Source organism: Poecilia reticulata, chromosome 8 (genome assembly GCF_904066995.2).
Source record: "Poecilia reticulata chromosome 8, P_reticulata-male-v2, whole genome shotgun sequence".
Taxonomy (NCBI): domain Eukaryota; kingdom Metazoa; phylum Chordata; class Actinopteri; order Cyprinodontiformes; family Poeciliidae; genus Poecilia; species Poecilia reticulata.
The window spans coordinates 25,643,429-25,662,517 of record NC_088837.1 but is presented as its reverse complement, the minus strand read 5'-3'; the positions used below and the strand labels follow the sequence as shown (position 1 = coordinate 25,662,517).

At 40.4% G+C, this 19,089-nt stretch overlaps 1 protein-coding gene across 1 annotated transcript in view; it reads left to right on the top strand.

The window, feature by feature from the left end:
• Positions 1 to 15,993, top strand: part of slc38a12 (solute carrier family 38 member 12) — a 44,098-nt gene extending 28,105 nt beyond the window's left edge. The window contains exons 9-10 of the mRNA XM_008416538.3: positions 6,450 to 6,543; positions 14,811 to 15,993. Of these exons, the coding sequence (XP_008414760.1) occupies positions 6,450 to 6,543; positions 14,811 to 15,574 (858 nt within the window). The 3' untranslated portion in view covers positions 15,575 to 15,993. The remainder of the gene's footprint in view (positions 1 to 6,449; positions 6,544 to 14,810) is intronic.
• Positions 15,994 to 19,089: the final 3,096 nt, after the last annotated feature.

Below are 19,089 nucleotides of genomic sequence, written 5' to 3'. Positions count from 1 at the left end.
CGCACCTTCAAGGTCTCCTCCACTCAGGCTCTTAATTAAAGTTAAACGATGCATGTAGCTGTAGAGGAGTTGAATTATTGCCGTTTTGCAGCTGTTGTGTTCGTAAAGGAGCTGGAGTGATTTATTTCAATTTATAAGGAGAGTTTGCAACATGAAAACACCCAGGAGGAGAACAGCAACCTTGCTTTATGGAGGCAAAGACTTGCCTTGATTTTTGAAGACTTAGTTTGCGGAAAATCTGGATTTTTTTTTTTTTTTTACCAATGCACACTGAGGGCGGCCATCTTGTTTTACAGCTTCAGTTCATTTCAGGTCAATTCTATGACAAAATACAAGACTTAGATTTTATTTTTTTAATTACCAGCATAAAGTCGTAATTTTAGGAAAACACCGAAAATTACGAGCATCTTGTGACATTTTACAGAAATACTTTTAACACATCGGCATTAAATTCAGTAGCAGGACTTTGAAACAATCGTGCCAGCCTCCATTTTGCTTTTCCGTTTAATTTTTTTCTGTCCGTTTCATTTATTTTTTTCCCTTGTGTCCTTTCCTTCTTTCTTTGCTTTTCTCCCTAGTGTCCTTATTGTTTTTACTCCTCTCCACTTGATTTAATCTGGTTGTTTTCTGTCTTTGCTTCTCTCTCCTTTGTCCATCGTTCTTTTTTTACAGATATTACATAAATATATTTACTCTTGTCTGTATTTAGCAAACGTTTTAAAACTTTCAATCAAAAAATAAAATTGACTAAATAGAAGGAAAAATATAAAATTTGTAAATTTTCTGACGTAAATTCTAGTTTTATTATTCTCAGGTTTAATTTAAAGATTTTTTTTAATCTCATGGCAGTTTTTTTTTGTATTAACTTTAAAGTTCACATGTAACAATGACTCATTAATCACTCTCTCAGCATTTTTAGTTTGAAATCTGTTTGCGATTAGGATTGGGATTAAATTCTGGACTGGGATTTATAATCCCTGCTGTCCTCGTCTCTTTGATTTTTGGAGCCCAATCTGGACCAACCCGGGTGTAATTACAGAACTTCATCGCTTTCCCCTCTTGTTAACATGATCGCTGCTCGTCTGTTGGGTTTTTCACCAATAAATCTCCTCAAATCTGATGCAACACCAGCCAGAATCGTTTATCTCACAAACTCTGCAACGTTTGGCAGCCGTGGCAACGGTCGCGGCGTTCCCCAGGGCGGCGTCTCGGAGCCCTCGGGCATCTGGAAATATCTGTTGATTAATTACTTAAATGGAGCGACTGGTTGGAGGGGTTTACTGCAGCCTCATGCGTTGGGACGTAGCTGGGGAGCATTGGTTTCATGAGTCCGACAGTTGGAGACTTTCTCCATCCCATCTGCATAAATCCTAAACAATATGAAGCTGTAGTTTGGTTTGCCAGTTGGCGGCGGGTTATTGAGCTCATTCACGATGAGCTAACCCAGTTACTTTCTTCTGGTCCTAACATGGCGGCTCACAGAGCGAATGTCAACGTTTTGCAGCTTATTTTTTAGAAGTTTGTGTCTCTTTAAGGCTGTAATGAGGAGAAATCGCGGGATTTTATTTTGTTCTCTAGTCAAAGCCGCACAATAAGTCAGATCTCCATCATTACCTCAGTAATGTTCAGTACTGCACTCCCAGTGCAATATTTGCATTCCAATCATTTTTTCAATCAGCTTTCTATGTCCATGACTCGAGACTCGTTTACATTTTATTATACAAAATTCACATTTTACACATTTTTATTTTTCCATTTCGGTTTCTACAGCTTCTAAAAACACTTGAATAAAACATTTTTAAAAACATCCAGCTAATCATTGGCACAAGTTGATGGCTTTTGGTGTCTGGAAAACGAGCCGTTTCAAAAACCTGCATAATGATCCACATGCTGTTACCTAGCAACCCAGGTTGAGTACCAGGAGGTTTGATCAGCTGGTTTTACCAGTGCATGTGCAGTACAATGGCTGCTGGAAAAGACGAATGTTTCGTTGCCGACTTATCATCCAGAAACCACTTGCTGCATTCTTTTTGTTGTGCAGGAGGCTCCAATTCTGCTTTTCAAATATGTACGGTTGTATGATTGTGCATCTGTCTGCAGCCATTTTCTCATGTGAGTGTAAACGTTGAGTTGGGGCGCGTGGCTTAGCAGCAGCTAATTTGGGCTTAAAGTGACAGGAGGCCCTAAAATGGATCAAAATAAGATCTCGGTTTCTAAGAATGATTTTGTGCAAACAGAAAAGTTGATAGAAACATTTTAATTATTTTTAACACTGTTGCAAAAACAAAAAGCCATTTGTAGCAGATCAGCAAAATTTTTCTAAGAAATGCCAATAGCTAATAAAAGTCAGATTCTTTTATGAACAAAATAATCAAACCAAATCTCAGACGCTTTAAAGGTATTAATGTATAAAAAAAAAAACCTTGTGCCTCTTTTTAAAATTGCAGTTAATTTTTTAAGAGTTTCTAGAGTTTAAACATAAGACAATATTTGAATACTTTTAAAAACGGATGAATTAAATAAATTGCACTTTATCATTAATTTCACACAAACCTCCAAAAAAAAAGTCCTGGAAATATGTTAAAAAAATACTAACTTTATTATGTAGTGTGCTTAATATACAGCCAGTAATAAATGATAGATAAATGATACTGCACCTGTGAATCTTATCGTTCTCATTTCTGCAGAGCGCCAAGTAGCTGCTTTATCACATGCTGTATACATGAGCACTTTGTGTTTGCTAATACCTGATTAGTCGTAAAGAATCGCTCTGGGCTTCGTTAAAGTCTCCCTGACTCGGCTGTCGCTGCTTTTCATTTAGCTGTGTGATTACACCCAGACGCTCTGCTTTTGCCTCGGCTGAAGAGGAGAAATGTCTGCTGTCGTTGTTTTTAAAGATTGTTCCTGATGTCAGTCGAAATGCTCGGCGCTGATGAGTGACCTGCTGCAGAGGAGAAAAGCCCGCCGTGTTTGCCTGAGAGAATTGATTCAGGCCACTTTTCCCCTGACAGAATACGTCTTTGTTTATTGCTAAATTTATTAAGCTGAGCGTGAAGCGTAAGCAGCTTCTGTGCTTAGGAGGCAGAAAGCGCAGAGAAAATCTGTACGTCTGCAAACAAACCAGACGGAGATTAGATCAGTAAAGCGGCCTAAACAAAGTATTAAATGAATAAATGCATTATATCCAGCATGCTTCGATTTGTCTGTTATGAAATTCTTTATGCATCTTGATTCTGGAGGATTTTTTGGTTTCATTGACAGCTGTTTCCAGCTAAGGCAGGTATTTGTTTTTTTTTTAAAGGGTTTATGTGGCAGATGGTTGAAGAAATGATGTGACTTTAGTTGATGCACAGCAGCTTTTATGAGCCTTTCTCTCCGCTTGTCTCGTTCTTTTGTTCAGAGGTGAAGGCAGGAACGTAGATCAACGGTAAATCTGGAGCTTCGCCTCTTGGTTCAGCTCCGTCTTTTCCATGACGGATTGGTGCATCATCACTGCAGAGGCTGAACCACGCCACCGAACACCGCCCCGTCATTCATGACCAATAAGACCCCAAGATACTCTGGGAGCGTTCCCACCAGTCCTGTTTGGTCCGCTTTAATCCCCCGGTCCGGTTGGTGGGGCATGAACGCTAATCAAACTCTGGTCCGCAGACAAACCCGTCTCCGTTAGGTTGAAGTGAACTCTGATGCAGTTCGAGTGCATATGTGAACGCCAAGCAGGTCGGAGACCACTCCAAAAGCAGGAAGTGGACTACAGTGCAGGGCATTCTGGGTAAATACAACCAAAACAAACGTGCTAGCCTACCGCTAGCGGGAGGAATGGCTCGTAGTCTTCAGCCAAAGACAAATCATCCAACCGCTAAAATCTGATGCTACTCCTTTTTTGTTGTCATCTTCAGAGATTTTGTAATTTCCTTCAGTAGCTCTGGTTGCAGCGCCCCCACAGGTGAGGAGGGGAACAGGTTGCTCACAGTGCAGTGGGAAAGAAACCAAAACGGCTGAAATTGGAACAAATGTTGAAGGAAACAAATGTAATCCGTTTTTTTTTTCTAATGCTAATTAGATTTCAAAAAGTGCTTATGGGAGATTTTTTTTAATTTTTTTTTTACAGAATTTGAACCAGGTGAAGCTTGAAACGTTTTAGGTTGAACATGTTCATGTTTTTAAAAACATCTTTTAAATGCAAACAGAAATTTTCTTAATTTTGGGTTAATTACTGCTCTGAGTGGGTTGATTGATTGTTCAAGAGATTTACTACTAAATTGGTTGACAATTATTTGAATAATCACGATTAATCGTTTCAGCGCCACTTCAGAGTATTTTGTCCTCTGAATCCTGGGTTGAGTTCAGCACCACATCGTCGTTTTTTTCTTAAATGTGTGTAAAACTGACATTTGTGACCCATTTGTGATGCCATATTGCAGACTACAGACAGAAAGTAAAGCTGCTCCGCTGCAGAGTCTCATTTCTGACTAAAATACTGCTGTCAGTTTCTCTTCCATCTTCAGACACATCTCTCTTCATAATGGTTCATTCATTACCTTCAATGGCTCCTGCAGATTTATGCTTTGTCTCAGATTGAGCTTTGACTGCACTCTGCCAGGCGGACAGCTGGTTATATTTCAATATTCAGACTTACTCTCCTCATCTTAATGTTTTTATGTGATATAGCCTCATATTTCTGCATTTTTTGCCTTATAACTGCAGAGGTGCATGTTTTTGATCTCTTTAGCGAATAATCTAGTCAATTTTGGTTTAAAGTGTCTTGTTTTATTATCCGTCTTTCAAATGTATTCTCAGAGGAAGTGGCCCTGGACGCCTGATGGATTCGGTGTTAAATCGCCGTCTTTATGTCTGCGCTCTGCTGTCTCTTACATGTCAGCCGCCACGGAGCTGAAGTCTCACTCCGTCCTCAGAGACCTGTGTGCACGTCCTGCAGGCTGCTCTTCACATGAAATGGCACACAATGAGTGCCTGTGAGATCACATGCCGCTCACGCTGTGCAGGCGGACCGAGTGTCGGGAGACGGGGATGGATGGATGGATGGAGGGATGGAGGGAAAGAAACGGCCTCTTTTCACTCAATCAGGACTGCATTACAACACAAAACCAGCTGGAATAAAAACTTTCTCTGCAGGGTTTTGGTGCAAAGAACCATCAAAAGTTCACCAGATGCTAATCCTGCTTGGCGCTAGCCTCGACGTCCGATGCATCAGCCTTCAGTCTCAACAAAACAAAAAGAATTAAAATACGTGTTAAATTGTATTGTCTATCTGATCCAGAAAAACTGAATCTCGTTTTAATAGTTCAAATACCAAACATGCCTGTGTTGATGTATGCAGTGATGACAGCAGAAGCTAACATCTGTCTTATTGCTCTTTGACGTTCAGCCAATCAGATACAAGGAAAATGAACAGCACTCCTTGATTGGCTGCTTTGCCAGCCAATAGCGTATCACACAGCATTGTGTCCAACTGTTTCAGCTTCCCAACCTGCTTTTTCTTTCAGATATTTTGGATAAGTGGAAAAAAAAGCTGGGAATAATTTATTTACATTCCACAAAAAAATCCACAAAAAGACAAGAGTCCTAAATGTTCGGTCATCCATTCTTTATTTCTTTTTCCCTTTTTCCAGCTTGTCGTCCCTTTTTTACTGTAAACTGCTGCAATAAAAGATCTTTTATCTTTTACTCGTATTAGTTTTTGTACTTTTATAAAATCATGTTAATGATTTAGTCGGGGAATTTTAAAACGTTTCTGTTGATTTCTGAGCGTATTAGATTATTCGCTTGCATATTTCTTTGTGAATTTGTCTGATTTTTGTGGTTTTCATCCCCCTGCTCTCCTTGGAGAAACGCCACATTTCTCAATGTTTTAATGTGTTTCTTGAAATTGTCAAATTTTTCTTCCCGTTTCTGAAAACTTATTAACATTTTGGATAAATATTCTGAACCGTTTACCTCACTTAGCATTCACTTCTATGTTTAACTTAATTGGTGTTCACACTCTCGGGTAAAACTGTTTTATTCTGAAGGGTCGAATCTCTTGGTCGGGTTTAGAAACCAGCTGAAGTTGCAGGAAACTCCCAACATACAACCTCGCAAATCACTTAACTTTTAGTGAACGCACATTCTGCCGTCTCAGAAACAATTAAACTGAGATTAAAAGTGTCTCTGCTGCAGCTTTTTGCATAAGACTTCATATTCATGCCTTGTAAATCGAGCTCTAATGCTGACTAACTCTGACATTTATGGCATTATTCACAGTGGCTGACATTTTACGGCGCTTCTCCCAGGTCTCATCAGCGCTCAGTGAGGCAGGTTTCAAACTCAACCGCTGCTTTAATGTGGCTCCGAGTTTGATTTCTGCAAGCTAGGAACTCCTTTTTGTTTTTATTTTGTTCTGAGTTTGTCACAGACGAGTGAAATACTTTTTTTTTCTGTTCCTGCAGAGCGTGTTCACCCTTCTGCTGGGGCCTTTCACCTTCTTCAACGCCCAGAAGACCAAATATCTTCAGATTCTCACCTCACTCATGCGTTGGATCGGTAAGAGGAAACCAAAGACTAGAAGTTAAAGATTTTTCTGTTAAAATAACATCAACTAGAACATCTGAAAAACATTGGAATATTATGTAAAAGTGCAATATTTCAGATTACTTTAGTAGCTGCTGTCAGGAAACGTTTCACTGCAAAACCAAACTTTTATCAAGTATTTCTGATCTAGTTTCTAGTGTAAATATCTCAGTACACTTGAAATAAGACAAAACTAACTTACATGCAACCTTCTGTAAGACTTAAGAGCTTGTTTTAAATTGAATTCAATACATTGAAGTTGCCTTTATGATAAACTTTTGAAGAAATAAGTTGAAAACTTGAGTAAAACTGATTTCTTAAGAGGACTACATGCGTCCCACAGCTGATGTTTGGTCTAATATCGGCCGTCAACAGGTGAATAAAGCCAAACGGCAGCAGGTCTGGAGTGAAATGTCTGATGAAGGAGTGCAGGCTGTAATGGCCCGGTCAGCTTCAGGCTGATTGAAACGCTGTAGTCGGGCCTTCAGAGAGCCGAGCGTCGGCAAACCTCATCGAACTGAAGCGGTGATGGAAACGAGTCGGGCAGCTTCTCCTCGGGCTCAGACAGTCGGACAGAAAGCGATTACAGAGACTTACTGTTCCTCCTGCCGACTCTCGTTTGAAGCCTTTTCTGGGATCACAGCATTTTAACTTTTCAAGTAAAACTGATTTTCCGATTTCGTCCTGCGTTTCCGGCTCGTCGCAGCCGTTTTCCATTTTATCATCTGTTTCTGTTTTTGCCTTTGTGGCCGCTGCGGTCAGGTCCGTCCATCACGGTTCGGTTCTGCCCCGTGTCTTTGATTCCCATCTCCTCTCATTCCTCAGCCTGACAGGCTTGACAGGCCGTCCCAAGCCTGATTGGACCGTCACTCACCGGGGCGACGGGCAAAAATAAACCGTCCATCCAGGAGCTGAAGCCGAAATCACAAGCCGCTCATAAACAACACAGCAGCCTCCATGCACTGTCCGCTGCTCCTCACTCTGAACGCCCGGCGTAATTGATTGTGGTGTCGCTTTACGGCATGCTCTTTGCTGCTCAGGCTAATGATTTAAAATGTCTCGGCTGCAGGATTTGCTTTCTTTGTGTTCACAACGTCGCAGGAAGCAAAACTAAGGTATAAAAGATATTAGCTGAAATGGCTAAGAGCTGGTTTCTGTTGTGTTGATGTGAGAAGGCGGTGGGCGATGCGGACGTGGAATTTTATCAAAATATTGTGATCATTTATATCAAAAATAAATTCAAGTTGTCAGTATTTAATACAAAAAGTAATAAATAATTTTATGATATAAAAAAAATGACAACTTGAATATAATTTGATTCAAGTTGTCAGTATAACGCACTAAATCTTAGTTATTGGTGATACATTTTTAAAAAATGGACAGAGTACTTTGTTAACTCAACAACCAGATAAGTTTTAATTAAGTGAAGCTGGTCAGCTATGCTAGCTTTACTATGGCAAACTTAACATGTAGATGTGCTGCAGAATTTTTCCTTCTATTTCTTTGTCTTCCAATTCCTTTTATCTCCGTCTTTTCTACCCTCCCTCCCCTTTATAGTCCTCCCTTCTTGCCACCTCTTCCATTTTCTTCCTCCTTTCCTTCTCTCTCTCCCTCCCAGTGGAAGTGGAGACCTTGTCTTTGTAGAATCGGACTCCTCTGTTCTCGGTGTTAAGATGTTTTTGGCGGCGCTCTGAGAAGCCGAGCGAACCGTCGACCTACTTTGTAAATTAAATCATTAATCCTGACCGATGACCTCGCTCCTCTTCTGTCTTTGGCGGTGCGAGTTTGTTTTCAGTCCAGAGGAGGAGAGCACAGACACGGCGAGTTGTAGACTGCTGGCACGTGTCTGCAGCTCCTCAGGGTGAGAAAACGTAATTATTTAGTCTCATTTCCTGCCACCTCCACTTGCTGCGCTGCTCTCACAGGAACGGATGGAGACATGCTACATGTTTGTAGTAATTTAAGATATAGAGAGATTTCAATCACAGTGACACCGCAGTAAGGAATCAGCCATTTTTCTTTTAATTAATCACCCTTTTCTTCTGCAGTGATTCATTTTGGAGAAACTCATCGACCGGCTACATTTACATAAATCCTGTATCAGATGTTGCTTATCCCTGCTGGTTTTGTTAGTCTGCTCTCCTGCTATAAGTACCCAAATAAAGTCTCTGCATGAAGGTTTAAACATTATTTGCATGTATTTGAATTTGGCTGCACCTAACGATTAATTTAGTAACCGATTAATTGGTTGATCGGATATGAAAATGGCACATTCTACAAATTTTTCATTTAACCACTATTACAAAAACAATAAAAGGTTAAATTAAACAAATATGTAATTTCCTTTTTAAATGATAAAATATTTTTATTATGCAATAAGTCTGATTAATCTGATTAATTGTTTCAGCCCGAGTTAAATCATCTTAAAATGGTTCCAACCTCAACATGTTTAAAGCTCTTTTTGCTTCACTTGTTGTTTAGATTCTGCTAATTACTGGACAGCAAAAGGTGCTGAATGTGAGATTAACAGAATTAGAACCAAGTGAAGTTGAAATTGCTTGTTGAGTTTTGGGTACAAAAATATTGACAAAGATTTTTCCATCTTAAATGCAAATAATATATATTTTCAATTCAAGTTTTGGTCCAACTTCTGCTCTAAAAATGTTCTTTCAATAATAATTTGTCTCCAATTAACGGTTAATCATTTACTAAATTAGTTGACCATGTCTGTATTCATCATGATTAATCGTTGCAGCGATTAATCATGAATGGATTTTAGTCCTTCTCATCTGAACTCTCCAGATTCTTTAAGTTTTTTCGCTTGGCAACTCGAAGCTTCGGCTTCGTTTGAGGATTTTCTGTCAGATTGAGGTCTGACTCAGCAACTCCGAGGTTTTTCTTTAGCCAGTTCTTTGTTGCATTGCTGGTACGTCTTGATGTCATACTGGATTAGTCTGATAAAATCTGATCTGCTGATTATATTTTGGTTTAATAACTAAATACATGTTTGATTATATTTCGTTTTTTTTTTTATCTTGCATGCAAAACATATATTTTTGTGAATTTTTGCTTAATCTGTTCTTTCAAAATTGGCCTTTTCTGAGTCTGCATAGTTAACAATTAATCAATTAGTAAATTAGTGGAAGATAATTGCAATAATTGATTGATCTGATTATTCATGATTAATCTGATGGTTTCAACTGTAGTTAAAATGAGACATTTTCTTTTCTGCATCTTCAAAACATAAACTAAAATCTCTACAGTGAAAAAACAAACCTTCACGCCTCCATCTAAAGCTCTTAGTTTACCAATATGGCATGAAGAGGCTGGAAAGTGCCGCAGGCGCGTTGACGTCTGCATGGTGGCATTTCGGGAGCGAGGGGGAGGGGGGCGCTGGTTCTGAAGGTCATCTGGGACTCTGGTGGCTTGTTGAATTGGGAGTTCAGCAGGCGGCTCGCAGGGCGACAGTGAAATATGAGCCAGTCTTAATGAACTGTGCAGCAGAATCACAGTTCAGAGGTGCTGAGAAACTTTGTTTGAAATCAGAAGCAGGACTGCGGCGTCGGGACGCTGGATCTGCCTCTAAAGCTGCATTTTCATGCCAAAATGAAAGTTGTTTGTTTTTTTTTTAATCGTTTTCTGTTCATTTCAGTTGATGACACCATAGTTCGTGTTAGGAGTGAATAAACCGATCGGACGGTGGCAGAATGGATCGTTTATGTAAGACGTCCATCATGGTGCAGACCTCACTGGTGGATGAACACAAACTGGTGAAGATTTTACATTAGCTTTCTGAAGCACTCCACACCAAACCAATGCATGAACGACTTGGTATTGATGTGTATATATTTGTAAAGATTTGGTTTAACAACCGCTCCGACTGCAGTTATTCAGCAATTTACTTTTTTTCTGGAGTCTGTACACTCCAGTTGACGATTAATCGATTATTTTAATCCGATTAATCATGTCAGTCCTATTAAAACGAATATACCGATATCAACAGGAGGGAAAAACGTCCATGCCATCCGTCTACTGTGGTTAGTTTACTAATGCACCGTGAAGAGACTGGCTGAATGCTGCTGTGCATCAGGAACATTTTGACCCGTTTGGATCTTTTCATGTAGTTTTACTTCAGTTTTGTCAGATTGCCTAGAGGCGCTCGGATCCCCCGGCTCGTCCTTGTGAGCCTGGCAGGATGAATGGTCAAACATGCGCTGCGTTGCTCTGTTGTGTTTGCTGATGGCTCTATCGCAGATCGCTGAACGCGTTGCGAGGCGGCGAAGCCACTTATCACCCAGCCGCCCACCAGAAGCGGCGTCAGAGCTGATCGGTTTCATACGATAAAGTTCTGCTGCGGAGAGAAACGGAGAAGTCCCGCCTGGAACTGGGCGAAGAGCTGCAGCCTCTAATCGCCAACATTAACCCAGGAAGTGCTGAAAGGGAGTCGGTGCTAATTAATGATGAGATGATTGTCGTACTCTAAAACCACTGGAGGGAAGAGAGTAGAAACGTGAAAACGGAGCATATCGGATCCTAAAAGGTTTAAAATGTTGGTTTTTTTTTGTGAAAATGCAGATTTTTCTCCTTGATTTCTGGCTTGACTTGCAGCTTCTCCAGTTTGTTTCTCCGGAGATGGATTTCCTCTCCAAGCTTGAATTTACTGCAGGATTTCCATCTTTTCTTTTCCTTTTGAGGCAGTTGGTGACTGTGGTTTTGTGGTGGAGACAGTGGAGCTGGAGGAGTTTCCTCTGGGCGTCGTTAAGTCGAAGCATTGCTCACAGGGCTGCTGACGGACCCGTCCAGGTCACATAAATCAGGTTTTGTTAAATGGTTGAAGTTACCTAGACGTGATATGTAGCTGTGGAAAGAAAGTGCTGGAAGTAAACATCAAAAAAACCAAACGCTGAAGTACAGCGGCGTGAAAAAGTGTTTTCCTGATTAATTTTTTTGCATGTTTGTCACATTTTAGTGTCCCAGAACATCAAACCAATTAAAAATTTAATCGGACAACACAAGTAACACAAAATGCACGTTTTAAATGGTGCTTTATTAACATGTCGAAGGAAGCATAATGGATCACTTCAACCAACAAAATGTTCACTGAAATAAATCCATCATCTTGGATCAAAATGCCTGAGCTGTGTCTGGTTCAGGTCCCACTTCAGACTCTTAGTCCTGTCCAAACTGGAGAAGCTGCTTTAAGTAATGCGATAACAGCCAGCTGCCCTGAGGCACTCCTAATTAAAGCTCCATGCGATTACGCTTCCTGCGAAAGCCTCCGAGGGTTAAGATGAAGGAGAGCAGCTTCCTTCCTCCTGTCCCACACCTTCCTGCTACTCACAGCCTCTTGTAGAAACTGGAGTAGAGCAGCAGACGGGTGACTGCAGAGTTGTAAGAAAAGATTAAAAGTAGCTCAAATAAAAGACTTGATATGTATTTCTCCCTTCATGGCTGCAGATGAAACAACAGAGACTTTTTGTCCTTGAAAGCTGGTCTGTTGCCCACCATCCGACCTCTCCGTAATAAGAGGGTTAACGTTTAAATTGGGAGTAGCAGAGCTTCCCCCACACCCTGAGATTACATTGGACGGAGGCCAAAGATGCATTAAATATTGAACAATCGTGCAACAGGTTTCCCACACTGTGATTCTGCTGAGTTCAAGGAAAAGTAGGAAGCAAAGGGTGAAGATTGAAGCTGATCCTCTTTCAGGATTATCTTCAAGTGAAAAATGAGACGCGTCTTCTAAAGCTTTTAAATCATTTTTCATTAAAAATAAATAAAAATCTTTAAAACTGAAACTGCTTCAGCCTCAGATTGGGTAAAAATATTGAGCCTCCAAAGTTTGTTTGGTTTCGTACTTTTAAAGACAGAAACTGATTTTCAACCCCAATTCGCTGTTTATGTGTGTCGAACTCGAGGTTTGGGGGCCAAATCTGGCCCCCCATAGCTTCTTTTGTGGCCCTCCAGACTCCAGAGAGTCACAGAAACAAAATCTTATGTGATCAAATATTATCAATTCAAGCTGTTTTTTTCTGTTTGCTGCCAAATGACATCAGTTAATCCCTCCAGTTTTTTGTGACTTCATGCAAAATCAACACTTTATTGCTAATTTTATGCACAGAATGGGCAGAAATGTTAATGCCAATGCTCACCTGCAGGTGGCAGTATTTCTTCCTTCTACTCCACTGCTGCCTTGGCCATAATTGATGTCAACAAAAAATAATCATTTACTGTCATACATGAGGGCAAATGTTGCAAAATTCCTTGCAAATGTTTTGTTGTGATGAATATTTATTATTCCTAACGATTTAATTGATTTTTACATATTTATTTTTGTTAAATAAAACGGGTGTTTTAGGGTGTCTGAGACACTTAAAAACATTGAATGTTATATTTAGTTCACCTTGTCCCTGCTGCAGAATACAACAATGTTAATAACAAACTCCTATATCTTGCAGAAAACGGCACAAACTTAAAAACATTTTTGCTCCATGTAACCAAATTAGGTTTGTCAAATGATTGTTTAGAACAACTTAGTTGCTTAAAAATGATCTACAATTGGTTTTGTATTTAAAGTGTACTAGACTAAAATCCTTTAAGATTTTGTGTGTTTGCAATGCGGAGATGGAAAAGTTTAAAAAAGATTGAATTTTACCTTGAAAACGTCTTCAGGCTCCAGCGTTCAGTGACAGCGAAGGTGTGTGGTTCAGAAACGCTCTGCAACGCACCGCTCTCCTAAATGTCACCGTGCATTTAGAGAACGCCTGGTGACGAGCAGCGAGGACCCGGCTGGCTGCTGGCCGACCCGGGGCTCTGACTAACTCCTGCAGTCACGCCCTGATTGGGTCTGACTAACTCCTGCAGTCACGCCCTGATTGGCTCTGACTAACTCCTGCAGTCACGCCCTGATTGGCTCTGACTAACTCCTGCAGTCACGCCCTGATTGGCTCTGACTAACTCCTGCAGTCACGCCCTGATTGGGTCTGACTAACTCCTGCAGTCACGCCCTGATTGGCTCTGACTCACTCCTGCAGTCACGCCCTGATTGGGTCTGACTCACTCCTGCAGTCACGCCCTGATTGGGTCTGACTCACTCCTGCAGTCACGCCCTGATTGGGTCTGACTCACTCCTGCAGTCACGCCCTGATTGGCTCTGACTCACTCCTGCAGTCACGCCCTGATTGGCTCTGACTCACTCCTGCAGTCACGCCCTGATTGGCTCTGACTCACTCCTGCAGTCACGCCCTGATTGGCTCTGACTCACTCCTGCAGTCAGGCCCTGATTGGGTCTGACTCACTCCTGCAGTCACGCCCTGGTTGGCTCTGACTCACTCCTGCAGTCACGCCCTGATTGGCTCTGAGGGGAGGAAAGACGACTGTCGGCCCCCAACAGGACGCCACGTGCTTTCCGCGGCGGCCGCAGAGAAACCTCCACAAATCGATTGGAGGCAAAGAGCCGGAGCTGCCGACTCGCTGAGGCTCGTCTGACTTCTGCCAGAACTGACAAACGACAAAAAACCAGCCAACTCCAAAAAAAATCAGCCCAAATCTCAACCTCTACTACAGAGGACAAAAGCAGGACAAAAAGCCCTAAAATCAAGCGCATTAATTTATTGTAGATCCAAAACCAACTGGATTTTTGCAGCAGTGCATTTGGGCCATTGTAGATAAAAAAAACATTAATAAATTTCCACCAAAAACTTTTGTGATGAATCTCATAAATCTTTAGAAAAGTTTTTGACATTTGAAATTCAGGCATTTTTTTTATTTAATATATTTAAAATGTCTTCCAGTGTTAAATGTTCATTAGAATTTAAAGTTTATTCATCTTTAAGAATTTGTTTTTGAATTATTTTTCCATTATCATTATTGACTAATCATTGATGTCACGTTAAACAGATTATAGAGATTTTAGTTCAATTTGATTCATATTAAAAACTTTATTGATCACAAAGGGAAATTGAATGTAACCAATTTTTACTTTTTCAAAGCGTTTTTGTAGATGGTGATATATTTGGTGAAGAAGGAAGTTGCTTTCAGTGGTTTTTGTTTCCTTCTGTGGTTCTCAATGCAGCGCCCCCACAGGCCAGGAGGGGAACAGGTTTCAAATGGTTTGGCAGTTTGGAGGAGAATCACAGCAGCTGAAAATGTACCAAATGTTGGAGTTTTGGTTGCCAATCAAAGCGAGTCAACTGGACTTTTAGATGTTTGATTCTTTAATTTCTGTTGTTTTCTCTCAGCTTTCACCATGATGATCATCTTGGCTCTGATCCGGATCGGTAAAGGAACAGGCGAGGGCCACCCTCCGGTCGCCAGCCTCTCCGGAGTGCCCAACCTGTTCGGCGTGTGCGTCTACTCCTTCATGTGCCAGCACTCCCTGCCCTCCCTGGTGACGCCCATCTCGGATAAGAAGCGGGTCGGCAGCCTGGTTCTGGCCGACTACGTCCTCATCCTGGGCTTCTACGTCCTGCTGTCGTTCACCGCCATCTTCTGCTTCGACAGCTCGCTGCTGCACGACATGTACACCCTGAACTTCACCGACAACTGCGACGTGTTGGACATCCCGGTGCTGCGCTACTTCCTGGGCTTGTTCCCCGTCTTCACCATCAGCACCAACTTCCCCATCATCGCCGTGACGCTCCGCAACAACTGGAAGACGCTGTTCCACCGGGACGGCGGCACCTACCCGTGGGTGGTGGACCGGGTCGTGTTTCCCCTAATCACCCTGGTGCCGCCCATCGTGGTGGCTTTCTGCACGCACAATCTGGAGACCCTGGTGGGGATCACGGGGTCGTACGCGGGGACTGGGATCCAGTACATCATCCCGGCGTTCCTGGTGTTCTACTCCAGGCGCCACCTGCAGCCCGTGATGGGCAGAGACGCCGTCAACAAGCACCGCTCCCCGTTCCGCCACGCCGTCTGGGTGTGGTTTGTGTTGGTGTGGGCGGCGTTCTGCCTCATGTTCGTCACCGCCAACATCATCCTGACTGAGACGAAGAAATAAGAACCACTTGGAGAAATCTGCGACTGTCGGCCATTTTCTAGGTTGTCGAGGCCTTAGCTGCTGCTGGGCGGACTGTGCCTTTTTTAACCAGACTGCACTGCAAAACCTTACCAAGTATTACGGCCTGGTTTCCACTGCAAATATCTTGGTACAGTCGAAATAAGGCAAAACTAAGCATGCACAAAAATATCCTCAATAAAAACAATTATTCTTATTACTTTTTAAATAAGAATAATTTGGTTTTGTCTTATTTTAAATGTAATAAAATATTTGCTCTAGATAAAAAATAGTTGGCAAGTTTTTTTTTTTTGCAGTGTTTAGTTGCTTAATTTAAATGCAATCAATGTTTTAACGAAAGGGACCAAATTTTTTGTGAATCACGGAGATCAAAGGGATTTTATTAAACGTATTTTTCCTCATCCAGCAGCCGACAGATTGAGTTTTTCACTGTTTTACTGGAGTTGGCGTCCAGCAACTTTTAGAGGATTCGTCCCTGAATCGATTATTTTTTACCAGATTTATGCAGATTTGAATTAGAGGAATCTGTGCTTACACTGCAAAAACTCAACATTTTAACAAGTATTTTTAACCTAGTTTCTTGTCCAAATATCTTATCACACTTTAAATAAATCAAAAATAGGAGCTTGTTTTAAGTCAATAATTCCTTAATACTGATTAAAAACTACAAGCTCCAAAAATATTTTTGCTACATGTGAAATAATCTCATTGCAACCAGTTGGTGGAGGCATTTATCGTTTATCATGAAAATATCTCATCATCATGAGAATTTTTATTTCTGTCATCTTAAATTTAAGTTGATGTAAAAAAAAAAAAAATGTACTAATTTTATTTTTACACCCCAGATTTCCCCACAAAGGCATGAAAAAAATAAATATTACTCAAAACCACGATTAAATAAAGTCTCGGTGCTCAGTCTAGTGATATAAATCCCACTTTCAGTGTCCATAATCCAGAAGATTATTTCACATAGGAATGTTTTTTCAAAGGGCAGCATTTTAGTTTATGGTGCTACACTGCAAAAACACAAAATTTTACCAAGTACTTTTATTTCTAGTGCAAATATCTCAGTTGAAATGAGAAAAAGCTAACTTACAATAACTTTTTTTTTTTTTTTTTTTTTTGCAAAACCAGGAGCTTGTTTTAAGTTGGCAATTCCTTATTGATGGAAAATTACTGGTTCATGTAAAAAGGGAAAATGTTTTGTTACAAGAATATTAATAAATTGACTTAAAAAAAACTCATCTTTCTGAAAAGTTACTTGCAAGTTTTGTCTAATTTTAAGTTCAATAGAAATTAGACAAAAATACTTGGTAACATTTTGTTTTTGCAGTGTGTGTAACTTTAGTTACCCTAAAGAGAAATAAGTAGTTTAGTATCATCACAATGCTACATAATAGTGATGAAATTCCATCCATGCCTGCTAACTAGTATTTTTTTTAATCAACATTAAGGAATTATTGACTTAAATTAAGCCCCTGTTTATTGCTGAAAAGTTATTTGCAAGTTTCAAACGTACTAAGATATTTAATCTAGATGAAAATACTTGGTAAGATTTTGAGTTTTTTCAGTGTAATGATCAAGTTTCAACCTGCTACCTCTTGAGTTTTGCTGCAGCATAAATTTCCCGTTTCCTCTCGAACGCTTCTGTCAAACAAACCCGTCTGTGTTTTCACTGTGGAACGAAACGCTGCAGGAAGGTTTCTCTTGCTCTTAACGCCCGTCATTAAAAGAAGCGGCGAAGGATCCGCCGGAGCTTTCCTGCCGAGCATCTCGATAAAACTTCATCAAAGGAGCAGAGAGGAGCCGCTTCACGGCAACGAGGCTGGAGGAAAAACAATCGCTCCCCCACCGCCGTCCCTCAGCAGGGGGTCTGAGGCGACGGTTCTCCATGTGAGAAACTGACGGATATGCTCCGGTTCCTCTGGTTTCCTCTGGGTTTCTGCTCCGATCCGGCCCCTGATCCGGTCCCTGATCCGGCCCCTGATCCGGTCCACACCTTAGTGTTTTCTGCTGGACGTTTTCAGCTCATCAGTCTGAAACGTCCGACTTTAACAGATCAAAAGCTTCAATCTGTGAGTTTTATCAATTAAAACGATGAAGATCCTCTGTCAGAGTTGAAAATGAGTCTTAATAAAACTGATATTTGATTTGATTCTCATATCTGTAAGAAAAAATTCTGACTTTCCTGAACTGAATCCAAAATATGAAGCAAAAAAAACAAAATTATGTTTTTGTAATTTCAAAGAAAAATGCGACAAATTTCTATTCAGACTCAGTTTCTTTAAAATCTAGCACCTTAAACTTCATAAACAATATTTTAGAACATATTTAATTATTCCTGTAAAATACTCAAAGGCATCAAACTCTAGTTTAGCTGCTGCTTGCTGAGACTCTAAACTTGTTAATTTGCTGAGATTTTAAAGCGGCATTCCTACAAAGTCTGGAATTTGGATTAATGTGGAAAAAGTAAAAATATTATTTTGCAGGCTGTAAAAGCTGCACAGTTGAGTCTGAAACGGACATAAAAATGTGAAGGAATCCTGTTTATAACTCGTGTATAAAAACAGATAAATAAAAAAACAGCAGTTTTCTTTAAAACCACAGAATGTTTGGTAGATTTGGGAGAAAACGCCTGAGTACGATGTGTGAAAGTGGCTTAAAGCCCAACTATGGGCAGAAATGGATCAACAGGAAAGATTTATGCATTTATTCTGTCCTTTTTTCTTAAAAAATGTTAATAAATGCAGCATCAGTATAACATAAATTATCGTTTCAGGAGGCATGTTATTTATTTAAAGGAAATAAAGATGCCAGCTCCAGTCGGATAACAACCAGCACAGTTTACAAACCTTTTCATTCCTTTTAGTTGATGAATTTGGACACAAACTGCTGCTAATCTTTACGGATTTCTTTGTTCCTGATAAACACTAAAGTGAGAATTAAAATTTTTAAAATCTTTTCTCCTGAAATTGGCTCTGGCTGCTGGTATTTTCTCTGCAGGGAATTAAAACTCTCCCTCCGTTTTGCAGAAGTTCAGTGATGCGTTTTTTTCATGAACTGTTTAATTGACAGGTAATTTGCTGTGACTGGAGCTGGTTTCTGCTCACCTGTCTGACACCTAGGGGGCGCTGCTGGGGGCTCCACAGGTGAGCTTCACCTGCAGCAAAGTGTCTGAGGAAAACAAGCATTTGAGTTGCTGGATATGATTTTTATTTCTCTGTATGAATCTGAGTGACTCGATTCTGAATTATTTTAATTTTCCACTTTTTTTGGTGCTTTTTTTTTTTGCCTGTTTAAATGTTGACAATCCACGTGGTGCCAAAAATATTTGTGATCCTTTTTTCTTTCTTTTCAATTTAAATGTTTTTTTCCTTTGTTTTTATTCATTTGTTTCTGTATGGATGTTTACTACTTTTTTCTATCCGGTTTCTTTCTTTTTTTTAATTCACAAATAAAATTTATCTTAAAACTGAAGCTTGAACGTTGGAGGGAAC